Raw genomic sequence first — 20,175 nt, forward strand, 5'->3', positions numbered from 1 at the left:
GGGGGGAGGCTGGAGCAAATAGAGGGAGAAAAAGTGATTTGGTAAACTGGAAGGAGAAGAACTGCCACTTCCTCCGAGACTGTTCCTCAAATCACTACCTACAGCTGTTGAAGGTAGTTATGGTAACCAGGGGTTGTTATTGAAGAACCTACCGATGGCCATAGCATAAGTTATGTGTTTGTTTACTCTCCTTAAGTTACCACTGTCATGTCTATACATCAAATTTGTGGCTACAGCCAGCCACAGGTTAGAAACAGTGGGAAACAGCAAGACTGGCACTGTTCAGAAGTAACTCCGCCCACCAACACATGACGTACTCACCAATTATTAATAGCTGTTTTTACACAGTAAATTATGTACCAGACTATTTCTTGGACCAGCATGGTGACTTCCTGGAGCGTTGTTGTCACTATGAGGTTGCTAAGCAACTAAACGAGACTTGGTATATTTACCTTACAGAGATGAGAGTACCGACCTTTTCATCTCAATCTTTGCAGGAACATAAACAAGCATAACATTAAAAATATCCCTGTTTTATTTTTCCATTCAGAAATATTTATCCCTGAGGACAGATTTTATCTGCTGTCTGCCGACTGACAGCGTTGTAACAAACATTTTATGAGACGATTGGCTCCCCATTGAGAGACTGGAGCTTGTTGACATAATATTCTCTCAAGTCATTTTGACAAGTTTCATTCATGAAAACTAAAATGCCACTCCATGTCGTATTTTGAAGTTTAGATGTAATTTGCAATGAAAACTCAAGACTCACTTTCAATTTCAATCCAATTTCTGCTCCTGTGTTGACAGAAAGTAGGAAAGAAAAACAAGATTAAACTTTTCACCTGCCATTTAACCGCATTTGTTTTTAACAGGGTCCTTCCCACTCCTGTGTTGAGAAAAATGTTTTAGTTCAACCTCTACTGAATAAAAAACACTGAAAGCACTGAATCCCAGTACTAAACATTTTTCTTGCAGACTTCAAAACTCTTTGCTGAGCTTCGAAATAAAGTTGCTGTAGATGAAAATTAGACTTTAGAAAATGAAAAGTTTGTGTTTTAGACAATTAAAGTCAGATTTTACATGCAACCAAACTTCTGCTTCTCAAGCAATGAATGAAAAATCATTATCAATTGACAACCTCTTATGGGCCTCCTAAATCATCATAGCTTTTGATAAAGTACATCAGTTTTGTACTTTTGTCATGTACTTGCTTTGATATGAACACTAGAGTGACTCCCAGCTGTCTGCGGGCATTGAAAAGTGGATTTCTGAAAAATGCTGGCCAAACCTAAAAGTACAGAGATTCTCATACACATAGTTACCAGATTTCCAACCAGCTTATTATCCCAATTTGTTACTGAGCATTGTAGAAATCTTTATGTTGCTTTTGATAGCAGCTTCGGCCTGGATAAGCACTTCAAAACAATTTTGCCATACTGCTCATTTTTTGAGAAATTAAAGTACTTCTTTTCACAACAACCTGCAAACTATCATTGACATGCCTTCATAATATTCCATCTGGACTCAAGTAGGGTGATTCTTCTGTGCTCTGTTCTCTGGCATCTCTGTTCTCTGGCATCTGTAAAAAGCTTCTCTCCTGTCTGCAGCTTGTCCAAAATTTTCTTCATCATCCTCAGACCTAATTTTAAGATCTTACTGGCAACTTGTACAGCACAGACATATTTTTGTAGGGTTAGGCTTTTTTAAAGTTTATCCTTGCTATTTGAAACAGCCACTGACAAAACAAACTCACCTCAACCTCTATTTATTAGCTGTTCTGGAGCTTTCGATTATATCACATGATCTTCATCAGCAGATGAGTTTGCATAGTTGTCAGGAAAATGTAGATGTTTTTTTCTGAACACTTTAAGAATAGAACAAGATTGTTACCACAGAAAGAGGAAATAACACCTTTGTCATATTCACAAATGAAAAGCTGAATTCATAACCATTACAGCACATCTTTGCTCAGATCAATACACTCAAGGATTTTACTGCTACACCCCTTACATGGTATGACCAGTAGCTTATGGTGGCTAATCAGTATTTATTTTTGTCTGGACTGAAACTGAAGACACCTCTTGAGGTTCTCTTCAAGTCCGCATTGCAGTTTGCTTAACCTGTGCATTGTGAACACAAAGTGCTCCAGGTTCGCTTCGTCTGTTGCCATCATATTTTAGTCCTGTCGTAGACAGATCACATGCTATTGCACTGACATGCTGGAAAACCTATATAGACATAACCATGGCCGCTGGTAATGACAGCGTCCACCGTGAACACAGAGAGTAGGAGAGAGGGAAACAGAAAAGGGGCTGAAACTGACTGACACTAGGCAGAACGCAAATAGCCTACGGCGCGATCCGGCCATATACTAGGTTTTGACTTAGTCTTGTTTGTATCATTGTTTAAATTAATATGTCATTTGAGGAGTACATTAATGCTTTGGATGGGTTGGGAGGAGATGTTAACAGTTCCAATCTCCAATCCAATCTCAATTTCTGGGAAGTAGTAGCCAGAGAGTCAGTGCATATTCTCGATTATGACATTAGACACAAATGTACTCAAAATTACAAAAGAAAAACCTTTTTGTGACTTTCTTTGCTGCCACCCTCCACATTTTCTTCCATCTCTCTCATCTCTCCAGCTCTTTAATCAATCATGAATGCTGTGGACAATAGTTTGCCACTTTCTACTTGTTTGCTACCTTGATGCGCCGTGACAGATTGTCTTGCAGAGTGTAGGCCATAATTTGACAGCAAACTGGCACTGGGCACAGCGTATATACTGCAGAAACCCTGTTCACTGCCTACTTCCTGTCACCCTCTGTGCAACAAAATATCCAGGCCTAATACCCATCCAATAAGGCTTGTGGCTTAAGAGTTTTTGTGTGCAGTGATGTAAATAAAACCCTTGTTTTGCCCCATAACCTAATCCTTGGACTTTATTATGCAGTTTGGTGAATGTTTTTGTACCCCAGCCTCATAATCGCCCTGTTTCTCCAAACCACTTCTTTCTTTTCACCCTCCTCTTTTTATGCTTTATCCACTTTCCCTCATTCCTTTCTGTGAACTCCGTACAGCAGCACAATATACTCTGGCCTGATCACAAATAATACCTAAATTGAAAAAGCTTTTTTTTGAGCATGATGTATGATGGGAAAAAAACCAAACAAAAAAACGAAAAGCTAAACATGGCTTGGTGTGCTGGAACATTTAGTCCCCATCACTAGTGCACTTTGATTCCTTCCTACTGCTGCATTTTGGATCTCCAAACATGTATAAATGGGTACTCAATGGAGGCAATCAGAGGGGAAAGGAAAGCAAGGGGTAAACCAACTGTGATTACTGTGAGAGAACACAGCAGGAGGTCAAAGAGAAATGTATGGCAGAAGGTAAGAAGGAGCTAATTGGCTTGCTGAGCAGTGAAACCAGCCCCATCCATTCCCTTGGCTTTATTTAGACATGCCCTTCATTAGGTGAGTACAAAGGGGACAGAGCAATGATCACATTTATCCCAGGGAGGTTGGTGGCAGAGGTGGGGGCTTACTTACTAGTGTGTGTTTGTGTGAATGTGTGTGCTGTTAGAGGACGGGGGGGGGGGGGGTCCTCCTTGTTTATATGTATATGCCTTTGTCTCAGTGTTAACGTCAGGCGATGAGCAGAAAGCCGCCAACAGAGACAGGGAGGAGATGGATGAGGTTGGCGACGTGTGTGCGCATGCAGCTCTGTTTGTGTGGAGACTTTGTCAAGATCCCAGCGGTGCACTGTGTGTGCAGGTGTGTGTGTGTGTGTGTGTGTGTGTGTGTGTGTGTGTGTGTGTGTGTGTGTGTATGTGTATGTATGTGTGTGTTCAGGAAAAACATTCACGAGCGAGTGTTTGCCCACATTCAAACACGCGTGGCTGTACACAGATACGGACTGATGGATGTATGCACATTCTTACACATGATGTATATACCCTAGGTAGACTCACAGGCATGCAAATATATGGACGTGCACGCACACCTTACATGGTGAGTTTCATGTCATTGTCATGGCGTACACACACAAAGAGGAGAGATGTGTGTTTGGGAGAAGAAGAGACCAAACATTATCTGAAAGGAACTGATGTTAAAACGACATTTATTGAGTCATCCGGGCTCACCCTTTATCCAATAAACAGCTGCTATGTGGCAATCACAAAGTCTGACTAAAAAGCCCATTCTACTACATTAAAAGGCTTCTAACAAGGCCATGAAGTGGAATTGTTTCCCGCCATACTCCAGAGTGAACAAGAGTTGAATTGGTAGAGATGCTGGATAATGGCCTCTCCTTCAAACTACCTCGGCTATCAAATGCTCTGTGTATTGACCCTCGCTAATCATCTTCACAAAGTGGCAATTTAGACAATTATCCCTCCAGAATTTCTCTTTTAAAGCAACTACTTCTTTAAATGAATTCATGTTTTCCAGATCAATTTGCCCACGCTCATCTTGGAGAGATTTTAAGAGGCTTAAACACCCAATCTGTAACTTTTTTGACAATATTAATTACAGGTCTACTTTTTAGTTAAAATGTGGTACTCAACTGATGGTAATTGGAAATACAGGCATCTTATAACCACCTTGTTTACAAACAGTGCTGATTAGATCACATTAGATTAGATAGCGCTTGAATGTGAAAGTTCATTCTTGACCTTGGAAACAGTTTGACCAAAAAAATAAATAAATAAACTCAACACAAGGTCTGTTTACTAATTTCCATCATAATCAATCACTGATTCATGTTCATAACACTCAAGGACAATACATCGTTGCTGACACAAACAGCTGCATTTCAGTGAAGCTTTTTGTAAAAGTACCAGTGAATGAATCAATGTTAATTACCTCCATCAAGGAGGTAAGCCTATGTTTTCACCCATCTGTTTGTTTGTTGGTTATTTATTTGTTTGTCAGTAGGATTACGCAAAAAGAACTGACTTGGATGGATCATGGGCCAGGGAAGAACCCATTAAATTTTGGTGTTGATCGGGTTAAAGGGGCAGATTTTTCCTAAACATTGCGAGACAGGACATTTGGTCGACATGTTCGTCAGTTTCTCAGGAAACAATGTGAAGATCTTAATGTAAAAAAAAACAGACTTGTTGATCGTTCGAGGCAGATGGTCGCCCAACCTGAGTCCCGTTCTGCTCGAGGCTTGGCTTCTGCCAAGGAAGATTTTCCTTGCCACTGGCGGCAAGTGCTTGCTCATTGTGGAAATTGTTCGGTTAGGTTTTTAGGTGTTAACATTGTAAAGTGTGGACCTTTGAGTGCCTTGAGATATTGGCGCTATATAAATAAACTTGACTTGACCATGAACTGCACGAGTTGGTATAGATCCAGATAATAAGCTAGATCTCACAAACATGTGAAGGATTGTTTGGCCTTGGTGCAGATGGCGTTTCTGTATGTATGCATTAATTCCCACATACACTGACTTGTCATTCTTTAATAATTCAATTTAAACAGATAATTGGGAAATTTGCGTCACTGCCGCATTGAATATTGATGCTCATAAATATTGATGATCAGGTTGATGGTCCTGCGGTGTTGGACTTGACCAAGACACATGCTTTGAACATTACTTGTAATATTTTAGCTCTAACTCGCAGTCCTAATGGACACTTGCCATCAACCCACTACAGTAGTTGTTTACTAGATGTACATTACCAGTCTTAATACCTTCCTGTCAGGATTACTGGCAGGAACTCCATCCTTCAAACTTATGTGTAAAGCCTGTGAGCCATTTCAGGCAGACAGCTCAAGTAGTCTCTGCAGCATTAATCAATCATACCTTTTGTAGCAAGGCAGTGCCCACTCTGCCCACCCTTGTTCTGCCAGTGCTGCTGCTTCAGCACTGCTGCATCCACCTGTAGACTCTGCTTCAGTCCCCCTTCCTGGGGGAATTGTCATTTGGCATCTCTCCAAATATCAGTAATATTTGAACAGAGCATTGTATTTGCGCAGAGTACTTATGATACTGTGCAAGGATAATAATAACGAATCCATTCCGCCTGATCCGGCTGACTGAAATCTAACGAGTTGGTGGCCAAGATGAGGGTGAAATGTGTTATTTTGTGGCTGGCAGGACATCATCACATGAGCAACACTGTCTTCAGTTGGTTCTCACTCTGAACTGCAAACTTGGCTTGATAAGTAGTGGTGTGCACGCATGGGCAGTTATGAAGTTCAACTGACAGTTTGGCAAACACCTCCTGTACAACACCTGTGTGTGTGTGTGTGTGTGTGTGTGTGTGTGTGTGTGTGTGTGTGTGTGTGTGTGTTTGTGTGTGTGTATGTACCTTTGTATTGGTCTGTATGTGTGTGAGTGTGTGTGTGTGTGCTTCCGTGCATGTCCATTTTACTCTCCCTCACCCGTTGCTGTCTGCAGAGGAAGCAAGCAATAGGAAGAGTAGATTCCTCTTTTCTCTTCCTGTCTATGATTCCCCTGCTGTAACCTGCCCATACATTATTGAGCACTGAAGAACATTGTTCCATGCTGTTAATTTTTCAACAGGCCAGGGGTGGACTGCAGACACACCCCATCCCTAAGCTGTGGGTTAGTCAGGTCATTGATGCATACTGTCTTGTGTAGTTGTGTGTGTGTGTGTGCGTCGGCTGTGTGTTTGGTCATTTATTTCTTCTGACTGCACTTATTTCCTCATGCAGTGCTAGTGCTATGTCTGAGCAAAAGTCTAAGCCTCTTTCATAACATCATACAGTAACCCCCTGCATTCTTCACATCCTTTTATCATCTTAAAAGCGTCATATTTTACACTTTTTCTGTGTTTTATATGAAGTGCTGATCCATAAGAAGATATATTTGTGTTTTTAAGAACCAAAAACCATCTCAGTGTAGTTTTACATCTCCTTTCTCAGGCTTCTCTCTGGAGCTCTAGTAACAACAGGTCAGTGTGCCAATCAGAAGAGAGGAGGCTCTGGCTGTTTTATGAGCTGAATAAAAACATAGCAGATTTCAGGTAAACACTCAGAGAAACCAAATCCTGCAAGGCTGGATCGTGGGTCTAGGTGGGAAGGACTTGAAGCATGGCTGAGAGTGGTGACTGCTTTGTTGTGACATCACAAAGTTAACGAAGCCCTAACGGCTCGTTTTAAGGCTCAGTTTCTCTCACTTTATACAATATGGGACCTTTAAAATGATACAATTACCCTCTACCTGATGTAAAATTGTCTTCTGACATGAAAGTGTATAAAATCTTATTGTACATTGAATTTTAAAAGGAATATGTGTGTTTAAATCCTTCCTGGTTTAGTGCACAAGGACCTCAGACCTGGAGCATAACAAAGGTTATCTGCAGGGATTTTTCATGCAGGATTTTTAACCATATGATCCTGACACATGAGCAGCCTCTCTGCTTTATTGTGTTCCATAATACAGGAATTGATTTGCCTCCATAAACATAATAGCATAATATGCTCAGTGTGCTGTGCTCCATACTCTACCACTAAGGAGATTTTTCTTTCTGGATCTTGAGGGAAATTAAACCAGCTTGCTCCTGAGCAAGCAAACACATAAACACATACACACACACTCACATTCCTAAACACACATACAAGATTTGTATGTGGAGGAAACGGGGGTGATTGCACAAAAATAACAGGAATGGAGGCGCATATCAGCATACATTAAATCGTATGTATCTTTTCATTTTTTTCTAGTACACAATCTGTTACACACCTGTGTACTCAAACTTTCTTTTTTCTTTGTGTAGCTCTGTTTCAACGCATTAGCTGCTTAGCCTAGCTTTGCAAGTCATTATTGGAGGATTGCTGCGGGCTAAGTGATAAAAGTAAGCATGCGAGCTGAGAGCTTAGCCTTTCGTGGCTAAAGGTTAGCTCATAGATTTACGACTGCCGTCCCTCTTTGCCCGGGCTGTTTAAAGAGGCAGACACTTTTAATGTTTGAGCTGATCTGATTGATTGCAGCCAGACACTGCTGTCTTATCCCGACAGTGGAGCAGATGAGAGCAGTGGAGACGACAGAAATATGAGTAATGTGACTTTTCAAACTTCTGAAGATTCAGATCATGCCAAACAAGTTTAGCTTCTTGGTTTCCAAATTGACTTATAGTGTATTGTCTTACTTTATGTACCAGTTGATGCCCCAGAATAGTGGTTCCCAAACTTTCCAGCTTGTCCTCACTTTAAAACAAAGTCGACTTGCAGCACTTCATCACAACCAAAGAGTAATTTCTCCTTCTCAGATTCTTCCAGTGCAGCATTGAGGTAGCTGTATCTCATATTTTAAAAGGAAGAAGCAAAGGTTAAAGAAATATATGGGGAATCAAATCACTTTTTTTTTTGTAGTATTTATTTATTATCTCATGACCACCCCCCCACCCCCCCACCCAGGCTGGAAACTACCATCTTAGAAATTACGAGAATGAACGAGGAATACCGAAACCAACATTAATAGCATAAAATAAATAAATAAAAATGTCACATGAATAAATGAAAATCACTAACGAACTCGTGACCTTGGCTGGGTCTCCTGGACGGTGCCCGGGTCTTTGGACCTGCAGTGCTGGAAGACTGCCAGCTCAAGTTGAAGTCGTGAGAGGAGAGCAGACCAGCAAGAGTGGAGATTAGAGGCCGGGAGCATGGTCTCATGGGAAATGCAGTGCTACGGGCGAGGAGGAGGAGGAGGAGGAGGAGGCGTCACTGAGCCATGAATGGAACAAAAAAAAAAGGGCCAACAGTAATACGCTGGAGACATGCCAAAAGCTGCGTGCTAGGGCAAACTACTGTGTGTTTGCGTGCATGTATGTGTGTGTATGGAAGTGTGTTTGTGAACACAACAGTGAACAAGTGATCGGTTCTGTATAATCCATCTGCCATATACTGTATGTGTGTCTGTGTATGGACAGAGGCAAGTAGAAATCAGCAGCTGGCCTTGGTGTGAGTGTCTCTTAGGGATGGGTAAAAAAAACAGTCAGCACATACACACACACACACACACACACACACACAAAAGAGCCGCCAAACACATACATATACTGGCACATTTTGGAGCTTCTCCATTTCACATCCTACACACACACACACACACACACACACACACACACACACACAGACTCAGCAAGAGGGCCAGACCAGTGTGCTAAATAAAGACAGACAGTAGAACAGATTTTTACACCCAGTGGGGCCATTAGCAGCTCGGTTAGACCACCAGCAAACTTCCATCCTCATCAGCATCACAAACACACACAACCAGACACCTGCCATCAAAGACTGACACATGCACACACATACACACACACATACAAATTATATAGAAATAAACAAATCAACTGCACCCTCACACACATATATTTAAATACTTCACTTACACACACACACGTGTCATTACACATTAGTAATTAATGTATAGTTGGCTCTCTGTCAACTTCAGTGAGTTAGTTTTTGTTATGCGAGTGTAAAAAAGTATAAGCGTACACCTGTGTGTGTGTGTGTGTGTGTGTGTGTGTGTGTGTGTGTGTGTGTGTTTACGTACGAGTGTGTGCGTGGGGCCCCCAGGCTGCAGCTGAAATATGTATGCAGTGTCCAGGAGCGCTGGGCCCCTGAGGATTGAGGTAGGAGGGAGGTTGCTACTCATGGCTGCCACCGCAGCACCACAGCCTCCTGGAGACTGAAAAGCAGCCCCGTGTGCGTCAACCGCCTGACTTCTCTGTGGAGAAAAAGAAAAGAAAAAAAAACAAAACTCGATGGGGTGTTCTGCACTAGACTCTACTAAAGCTCAGGAAAAGGTGTCATATCTAAAGCGCTCAAGAGATATTGTGAAGGAACTCAGCTGTGTTTATTGAAAAATGTTATTTTCATGAATATTATAAGAGGACATTTCACTGACAATGGAAAAAATGCACAAGTGATTGAACGGGCAAAATGAATTCAACTCGTCTAGCCCACATCACCTTCAGTTCTGCATGTTTTTTGTTCGGCGTGAAAGAAAAAAAAAAAAGTCCAGGGACGATCCTGAGTGTAGCATAAAACAACCTTTGTCTGAGATCATGGATACATTGTCATGCATGAGTGGCCTAAAATCAGTTATCTGAGTTCTGAAATTATTCACCTGAAGTTTGAAAGCAACAGTGATACAAATACAAATGAAGCTGAATATGGTTCAAATGCTATATAGAAGGATAATAAAATTCAGAAATATTTCTTTATGTTTTAGATTGCTTGTTTTCTTTAAAATAGATTCTGGCTTGTTGTGTGTGCCCTTATATTTTAGAATTATTTCCATTATATTTTCTTCAATGCTGTGTGACATTCGATGCCGGTGAGGAGCATTTAAAGCAGGGGTCCCCAAACTTTTTCCTGTGAGGGCCACATAACTTTTCCCTTCTCTGATGGGGGGCCGGGTTCAGTTTGTAACAGAAAAAGTGTGACGATCGCAGGGGTGCCTAAACGTAAAAATTTATTGTTTTCTAGAAAGCCACACATGACCAAATAACCCTTTCCGGGTTCTTCACAGAAAAAAAGTCAGGAAATAAATAATAACACTATTAATGAAATAAATAATAATAGTTCAGGGGGCCGGGCCAAATGTGGGGGCGGGCCGTATACGGCCCACGGGCCTTAGTTTGGGGACCACTGATTTAAAGGGTTGTTTTGACCTTTTCAAGTTTAGTGTTTGGAGTGAAATGGGCGAAAAGTCCCGCACTACAGCTCTTGTTATTTTAGAAATGAATTCTCCAAGTTCTTCTCAATTATGAATTCTCACCTCAGGGCAGGCATTTGTACCTGGCACTGTTCTCATTAATGAGAAAGCTGATTTAATTGACTGTGTGCCGCAGACTAGGTTGTGAGCATCCATCTGACACACTAACCTGCACGTACACATGAACACACACGCATACACACACGTACACACACATGCCCCAGCTTTGAGTCAACCTGAGCTGTGTCTCCGGGGAGCATCTTCTGGGGTGAGCTATGCTGTATGCAAATGAGGGGGCCGCTATCACACAATAATTGCGTTGTATTGCACAGGAAGCAGGCAGCGGCAGAGTGGGAAGGTGGGTTGGGTTTGGTCTGTCTCTGGGTGCATTTGTAGGACCATTCGTATTCAGTGGAATTGTCTGGTCATTGTGGGTGTGACTCTGCATTTCAGGTCATGGTTGTGACATAAAACAGATGACACAGTATGTTACTTTCCTGCCGGCCTCACACCAAACAACTTCTCAAGCGATTTCACTGCAAGGTGATCGTCCAAGCTTTTCTTCGTCCTGAAGTTCCGATAAAATCAAACACGTTTAATATTATCGTACGTTTTTAGGCTGATGGAAATGGGGGCGTTCAGCGGCGTGAACGCTCGTCAACTTCTGCACCAAACAGGAAATATGAAAAACCGAGCTGATAGTAAGCATGGAGGTGAGTCCAAGGAGGCTGACATTAAATACGTAAGGGAGTCAAGGGGAACTGGACACAAGGAAAATAATTTCAAAATAAAACAGGAAATCCAGACACAGTAATTTTAGGGACTGATCATGATAATTTAAGCATTGAGTTACTAACTTTACATAGTTAATAATAATTATAATGTAAAATGTCAATGTTTTTCTTCCACTCGGAGCACTACGGGAAACAATCTCAAAGGAATCTATTCTTGCATATAGTGAAAAGATCCTCAGTCTTTAGAAAATCTCACATGGTTTGACAAAAAGCTTCGAGTTTAGATGTCAGAGGGTGTCAGCCTTTAGTCTTTTAAAGATCTTCTAGTGTATAGTTATTGTAGGCATAAGCCTCATTCATCAGTGGCTGTAGTATGCAGTGCACATGTGATGGTCCAGTCTCCAGTCGCTGGTTTGTCTCCTGATGATGATTAAATCCTGAGTTCATTCAACGTCAGCACACAGCCGTCATCTCCCTCTAACACCCTCAAGCACTTAGAAAAGTGCTAACTACCTGTCACACATTTATCCTCCTTCTGGCGGAGTGACAGACAAAATTCCCCCTGAGATAAAATTACTTCATTTTGAGAAAAGATCATTTGTTTCTTGTCACCATTGTGTTATGCAGTGACATTCCTAAATCATGGTTGCTAAGAAAGTGAAGCCAGTAGGTGGCGTAAATTTTAACAAAATTTTGATGAATTTGGCGAAAGAGAATGCAAATGAATGCACGTTTCACTCTAATTGTGTCTTTCAGTTAATCAGCTGGTGGCACTAATTCTCCAATCAGGTGCCATTAAATTGAATCAAATTAATCAATTATATTTTGATTTTTTGTTATTAGTGTGTTTATTTTATCACCGCGAGAGGTCTGTTCATATGTCAGCTAACAAAGAGGAGTGAAAACGTAATAAATATCTGGCCGTTTAGCAGCTAAGTGCTCCACTATGTTCTGTATCTAGTTACCAACTGTGTCTGATTGGAGGTGGGCAGGTCAAGTGCAGTGCTGTTTTTATCAGTGATAGAATTTTTTTTGCCAGCACTATTTTCTGACATTTATATACTATATATTATCATTAATAGATAGATGGGGGGGAAAAAATCAGTGACATATTAATGAAAATGATCAGTAACTGCAGCCCTAAGCCGTTATGTCAGCACACGTCCCCGGAGAGTTTTTCTCCCACTGCGTGTGCTGATTCCTCAGTTAGATATCACTGATGAGCTCTCATGGACTTCCTAATGAGAGGGACTACTGGAGATACTCATCAGTGATCAATGTTTTCTTTGGCCTCACGCCTTCCTGCGGGTGAATGAGTATCTGCGTGTAGGTGATACCGTATGCAATGCTAGCGTTTCGTTTGCACACACACACACACACACACACACACACCCCCAAATGCATTGCTGCCCGTCTCTTTCCTCTTCCTCCCTGCCCTCCCCCTCTCATTCTCTTTTATCTCCCCATCGTAGATAAAAGCAAAGCACACATCGCCAGGGAACAATTAGTCACAGCCATCTCAAATCACAATTGCACATCTCAATCTCCCTCATTTCTGCAGCCTATCTTCATCTGTGCCCGGCATAGCATTAACCCACACTGCTTTGGGAGATGTCCAGGCACTCTAACTCTAAAGGCACCTCAGAGTCTATTTTACATTTTATCTCTGTTTTGCATCTCTTAAGCCCTCTGTCTGCCACGCCGCTTCCTCATATATCATTTTCACTCGTTTTCCTCTCATTTCACTTGACCCAAGTTTTCCATTTTCCTCTGGTTCATTGTGTATTCGTTCTTAGCACCGACAGACTTCACAGAATGACTATCTGATTGGATGTCTGTGTTTTTTGCTTTTTATGCTTCTGCTGTGTGGAGGCTTTCTTCATGTTTGACTAGCTTAAAGGATCAGATTTTAATAGAACACAGCACAGCCGGGATGGCAAAGGGGGCACAATTTTGAACTTGAAATGCTAGGTTGTAATTTGAGTTGAATCTCGATCAATACTGCGTGGTGCTTTACTGAGTCTCCTCTGTCTTCTCATATTTGTTATAAATATTTATTCATGCCGACTGGCCTTTGGGCTGGTGCTGTGCTCAGGTTAACAAAAGTTAGAAGTCAGGCAAGTTTATAAATATGCATCAGGGAGGTGCTGGAAGTTATGAATATTCATTCTTAATTTATTGAGATATGTCATTCACTTTTGAACTGCAAACAACTTCTATTAATATATAATTTCTCTTTCAGATTGTATCTTTGTGTGTATCATGATTTATCACCTCGGATTTATTCTTTGTGAAGGCAAAAATATTTCTGCTTTCACATTATACTAATAATTTCAGAGTTCTTCATTTTAAAGTAATATTTGAATGTTGCTATGTGGTTTTCTAGAACAACATGATTAGTCATCTGCCTCCTTCATAACTTCTGTGGAGAATGTGCCTGGTTGGTATGTCATCTACTGTAGCTAACACTAATACAGTCTAATGCAGTGGTTCCCATGGGCCACTAGTGGGCAAAGGTATTGCATGTGGGCCGACAAATCATTTGAAAAACAGTGAAAAAACGATAAAAAAACCCAAAATGAATGTAAATGACGATTTGTAAATGTTTCAAAACAAAATGATCCTTAAAAAGATTAAAAATGTGTATCACTGTGATAAGCCAATGACAGGAACTTTAATGTTGCTACCAGACCACGATAAACTGAGCTTCCCATATGTTTCCCCTGCTTTGAGTTCAGTCCTTAATGTTCAGTCATTATCATTAAAACAAAAAATCCTCAGAGAGGGCATTATTGGCTGCCGTATTGTTATTGGGTCACATGTGGGCCGCCAGCATATTTGAGATTTTCAAGTGGGCGATGAGTTGGAGAAGGTTGGGAACTGCTGGTCTAATGCAACAGTCCTAATGTAAATCCTGCCTTCATGAATGTGGGTTTTAGAGAGGTGTCGACTCAGGTTCATGATCAGTATGGAGGCTGTAGTTTGCGGGTCTTTTATACAGAGAGGTTTTTTTTTCCATTCTATTTACACCAGTGAGGGCAGACTAAATATTACAGCATCATCATAAACAAGAATTGTCTCATTGATCACCATTATTTTCAGTTGAGAGCATTTAAAGCAGGAAATTACGGATGTTTTACCATGTTGGGTAACATAATAAGATACTATACCTCACACTAGCAATGTTAATACTGTTCTACCTATCTATCAAAATAAGCATAGCCTATACTGTTCTTCCACAAGGCTCAGTAGTAGTAAATTTGAATGTGAGTGAAAGTGAAAAGCTTGTAAATCATATTTGGTCTCTTTACTTTCATCCCCTATTTTCCTCATCATTCCTTCACTCTTATCTGTCTACCTCCAGTGGATTTGTCGAGCCGAAATAGAAGAACTAAATATCAGCACTATAGATCATTTTGACAGTTTAATTTCAATGCCTGATTATCAGTCAATTTGATAATTATATTGTCCAACCATCCAATTAATGTGTTCTATATTTACAATGATCATCAAATAAGCTCTTCATTTTTGCATCATTTATCAAGGGTGAGATATTAGAACCAGGAGGGACCTTGACAGTTTGTGTGTGAGGCTTCTTGATTGAGAAAATCGATGTGTGTCTGTTGCCCCATTCAGCATGTGCACTACCCTGTGAAGAAGTTGTCGCTGGTCTTCCTCAATCCATTCCTTCACACTCAACCGAGCGTACTCAAGAAACACAGAAAGAGCAAAAAGACAGAGCGAAACAGAGTGGAGGCGAACGAATGATGAAAGGATTTCATGCCTCCTCCTCGCCTTTACTGCTCCCCTGTCTGCTCTGTCTAGCTGGGAGGAAAGTGGTGCGCTGTGCCAATGAGTTACTGACACACAAATACACAGAGCGGGAGATGCAGGACCAATCCCTCATGACTTGATGCCTCTGCTTCCTCTTCCCTGTTAGCCAGACATCCCTGACACTCCCAGAGCAAGTCAAGATCACCTCACACAGTTAGCAGAGCCTTGTGTGAGATTAGGTACCTCCAAATGGGACACGTTCAGATAGGGTTTTCCATCTGGAGTGTGGCAGCTTGGTGTTTATATGCCAGTAGTAATCAAATTCACAAGAGTTTGCTTTTATCTTAGATAAGATCCTAGCATCTGACCATGTGCAATCTGCTACAGTCAGCTAGATGTAAGCATTAACTGCAGTTGCCTCTCTGTTCAAGTCTTCCCATTCGAATGTTTTTCAGTAGTTTGACAAATAAATTTTGTGTCTTTCTCTCTTATCCCTAAAGCTCACACTTTTTTTTCCCCTGCCATTCTTTGTCTGTGTTTTCATGTGAACATTTTTGCCTCCGGGTTCATGGATGTGTGTGGGATTTAGAAGTGGGTGTTTTTCATTCGGATGCTTTTGAGGTATTTTCCATTCGCTTGCTTCAACAGCAAGATGTCTCATTAAAGAAAAAGAAAAAAAATAGAAAACTTCAATTTCAAAGACTGTTGTTTATCCTTTACAGATGATGTGCCTCCCTATTTCAAGACAGAGCCGGTGCGTAGTCAGCTCCATCTGGAACGCAACAGGCTGGTGCTAACCTGCATGGCGGAAGGGAGCTGGCCGCTGGAGTTTAAATGGATCCACAACAGCACTGAATTAACTCGCTTCTCACTGGAGTACAGGTGAGCACAGACTGCATGAATTTGAGAGAGTGAGAGAGATGTATTACTGAGTGAATGACTAGTGAAGTGAGTATTTAATACCACAAATGAGGCGGAAGACTTGTTTAGGTCAGAAAGTTGCCGTATTTGCACCAGTAGCCCATATTGTCACACAAAGCCAATGTGCAGTATTTCGTTAAAATTGAGTCGGTGTTATCCTTTTTGACATACGCTATACTAAAAATTATTCAGCCAAATGTGTAATTTCTGAGAAATTCTGTCTCATTTAACAAGCTAAATTTAACTAGCTAAAAAACTAGCCAAACCGCACTATAGCAGTTACTTCTATAGTTCTGGTTTTATTATGGTGAGGGTGGACAAAAGAAAAGGATTACAGTGACTGGTAAGTCTGCCAACATACAAGTGGAACATTATATTACAACTTGAACTTGACTTAAAAAAAAAAAAAAAAATACAAACCTCTCCTTTGCATTAAAGCTATAGCCTGGCAGCCACAAGTAAGCCTAAGCTAAAGCTAAATTTAGCTACATTTTCCTACAGTAGTCTACCTGTCTCCCATAGTTAAAAAAAATATTTTCATGATGTCACATTGCTAGTTTGGTACCTTAGAAATGATGCGGTCACTAAATCAAATTCTGATGAAAAATTATTTAGCCAAATGTTTAATTTCTATGAAATTCTGTCTAATTTAACCAGCTAAACTAAACTAGCTAAAGACCTAGCCAAACCGCAGTAAAGCAGTTACTTTATTCTGGTTTCATTGGTGAGCATGGACAACAGAAAATGATTTTAGTGACTAGTAAGTCTCTCCATCTATATGTGGCATGTTATATTACAACTTGAACTTGACTTAAAAACAAAAGAAAATCCAAACCTAACCTTTGCATTAAAGCTAGCTGGTCTGGAAGCCACAGATAGCATTGGCTAAAACCAAATGTACCCATATGGAAAATACAGTACAGTACCTGTTTCCCATTGTTAGAAAAACAGTTTTTGTGATCTCACATTATTGTATCTGATGAAAGAAAAGTACATTAAACTATTCCTAATTTAAGGTAACAAATGTTAGCCTAGTTTTGCAGCGTAGCAGTAACTGACATCTTAGTTTCTGTCTCTAAGGAAATGTATTTGCAAATGTGTATTTCTTTAAGATTGTCCAAAGGCAGAGTATCTGCAATTTTAGGTCTTGTGTGACGATTAGATAAAATATTGTAGACATGAAAAATTAAGGTAAAACTAAAGCAAGAAACTTAAAACCCTTTTTTTCACTTTACCATTGCTGACTGTAGGGCAGTACAGCTAGTATTCTATCTGTGCATTTTTTCCCAACACAGCCTGTTATAGTTTCATTATGGAGTAGCCTACTAAATAAAGAAACGGCTCTTGCTGTTTTGCCTTTTCTCTCTTTTTCGCTGCTGCCTCTCTCCTTTCCCCTCGTGGCTCTGTGACCTCCATCACTCTCTCTCTCTCTGGAGAGGCAGTGAACAAGCGAAAGGCGTGAATAAGGGTTAGGGCAGGAGATAAACCGTCTTTAATAGTAACTGGAAGATCCTAATCATGTGGCAAACATTGCTCTTATCTCAGAGAGCAGTGTGTTTGCACCGAGTGTGTGTGTGTGTGTGTGTGTGTGTGTGTGTGTGTGTGTGTGTGTGTGTGTGTGTGTGTGTGTGCAGAAAGCGGTGTAAATGAAGCTCTAGAGGATTGAGAGAAAGTTCATTGACACACGCTTTGCTGATCTTAGCTGAACTGTTGTGTTTATATGTGAGAAAGACAGTGTGTATGTGAAAACAACAGGGAGAACGTACGAGCAACATCAAACTTGTTGATGGAGCTGGGCCTTTCTCCTGACAATCTCTGGAGACAGATAAGACCAGAGTGGGAACAGGGATGTAGCAAGGGCAGAAGTGACACACAGATGCTAGAACAATTGATCAGAATGGACTGTACTTGAGAATAACACTGTCTGTTGGAGCCTCTGGGCCCCTTTGACTGTGTTATTGGGTGAGTGATTGAGTGATATAATGGGTGATTAAACAAGTAGTCAGGCACAAAGCTGCGAAGGATTCTGTGTATGTGTGTGTGAGTGTGTGTGTGTGTATAAAGCATGACTGATGATATGCAGACGATTTCGTAATTTTCCTTAAAAACAGTGAATTGGAGTTCGCTGTTGAAATAAAGGGACAAAGATACCCTCAACAGAGACATGCAGAAATATATCTAATACAAAATGCCTATACAGCCATTATTGATTATTTAGCAAATGAAGGCTTGCTTTTATTGAGTATTTAACAGCTGTCTGTAATTGTGCAGCTATGTGTTGTGTAACTGAATTGTTCAACTTTAAGGTGCTTTTGTTTTACCCAATATTAGTGCATACCCTTTTTTAAGGGAGCATGTTTCTACAGTAGTCCAGAACGGACAGACTAAACACTGGCTCTAGAAAGGGAATGTTGCGTTTTTACAGTACCTGAACACCACTGTATCCCGCATGTACTTCAAAAGTGAGGGGTGAGTGAAGGGGTATTCATTTGTTTGCAGTCTGCAACCTCACCGCCAACCACTAAATCCTACACAGTGGTCCTTTAATATTGAGTACTGACTCCTACCTTCTACCTTGTCATCTGGGGATATTTCTGTGTGTGTGTGTGTGTGTGTGTGTGTATGTATCGTATGCTACCTAAATACCGGTTAATTGTGGCCAACAGTAATGTCCCCAATTGGGGAAAAAGCTCATTTTTGGGTCAGTGGTTAAGTTTAGGGGTAAGGTTAGGCAAATAGCGGTTATGGTTATAGTTAGGGTGGGTCTCTGGAAATGAATGTAAGTCTGTGTGCGTGGTCCTCCTCATTCCTCAAGTCAGCCTTTCTCTGTGCCAGGAGAGACTTTGAGCAGAGCAAACCCCCCCATATTAATGAGGTTATAGTAGAGGTCCCCAGTGCTGAGTGCTGTTTTAAATATTGACACCATGCGACTTGACCTTGTGTCCTCTGGCAACCGATCAATACTGCAAGGTATGTGCATGCGCGAGCATTACTATTCAACATGTAGCTCTCTGTGTGGGTGTGTGTCATTGTGTATGTGTGTGTGTGTGTGAGAGAGAGAGAGAGCAGGATAAGGTAAGAGAGTGGCACAGTCTTACTGATCTGCTGTGGGGAGTGCCGCTCTTGGGAGAGAACAGCCTCCGCATTGACTGCTGTCAGGTAACAGCAACATCACCTATATACCATCTGAGTGCCAAACAGCCTCACACACATGTATCCACTCATGTATTCACACCAATTGGCCGGCATCCTGCTTTCTTTGTTCCCAGATAATCATTTAAAAGATTTATCTCCAAATTAAAATAGAACTTAATTAAGAATGAAGATTATATCCAATACAATTAAGGCTGTTTGAACCCATCAGTCACAGAATTATCCTGTACACAAAGCTTTAGAGGATCAATTTGGTCTAAAAATAGACAGCATAGTGCCACCGCTTCCTATCACATGACCAAAACCTCAGGGGTGAATACCTGGCATGCCACCAGTCTTTATGCTGCCAATGAACTTAGGAACTTAATTAAAAGAGTTAATTATTAATCAAACCTCAAGAGTCATTTTTGTTTGTCAACTGGTTGGCCTCTGTTTCCTGTAGGGAATAGTAAACTTTCCCCCAATTTTCATATTATAATGTGATGGACAGAAAGAAATAAAAAAATAGAAAATAAAAAAAAGTTTTAAGGACTTTAGGAAGGCAGAAAAAACAAAGAAGACGTTATCTTGACAGTCACTCCCAGGGGAAAATGAAATTGCATTATAGAGAAGACATGACAGCCACAAAATCACAAGTCCTCTCTGATTGACTTATCATCTCTGCGTACTTACTGTCCGTTGTTCTTGTCAGTTTTTGAGGAGTGAAAATTATTTTTCCCTACATTGCAATCACAACAAAATAAGTGCTTTCTTAGTCAACTTTGCTTTTCACAATCAGGACATTAAAACAAAAAAAACCCCCAAAAAATGAAAATGAGATTAACATTTTGACAGCGTGCATAATAAAGTGTCACAACAGTCTCTCCAAAAATGACTGGTCGCTGTAAAAATGT

General features: G+C 40.8%; 1 protein-coding gene across 2 annotated transcripts in view; it reads left to right on the forward strand.

The window, feature by feature from the left end:
• sdk2b (sidekick cell adhesion molecule 2b) overlaps window positions 1-20,175 on the forward strand; it is a 266,455-nt gene that overhangs the window by 166,726 nt on the left and 79,554 nt on the right. For both annotated transcript variants that reach the window (XM_087169889.1, XM_087169890.1), the window contains exon 2: window positions 15,931-16,090. In XM_087169889.1, the coding sequence (XP_087026015.1) occupies window positions 15,931-16,090 (160 nt within the window). The remainder of the gene's footprint in view (window positions 1-15,930; window positions 16,091-20,175) is intronic.

This window comes from Seriola lalandi, unplaced genomic scaffold (genome assembly GCF_002814215.2).
Source record: "Seriola lalandi dorsalis isolate HSWRI2012SDOR001 ecotype SW California unplaced genomic scaffold, Sedor1 jcf7180002054920, whole genome shotgun sequence".
Lineage (NCBI taxonomy): Eukaryota > Metazoa > Chordata > Actinopteri > Carangiformes > Carangidae > Seriola > Seriola lalandi.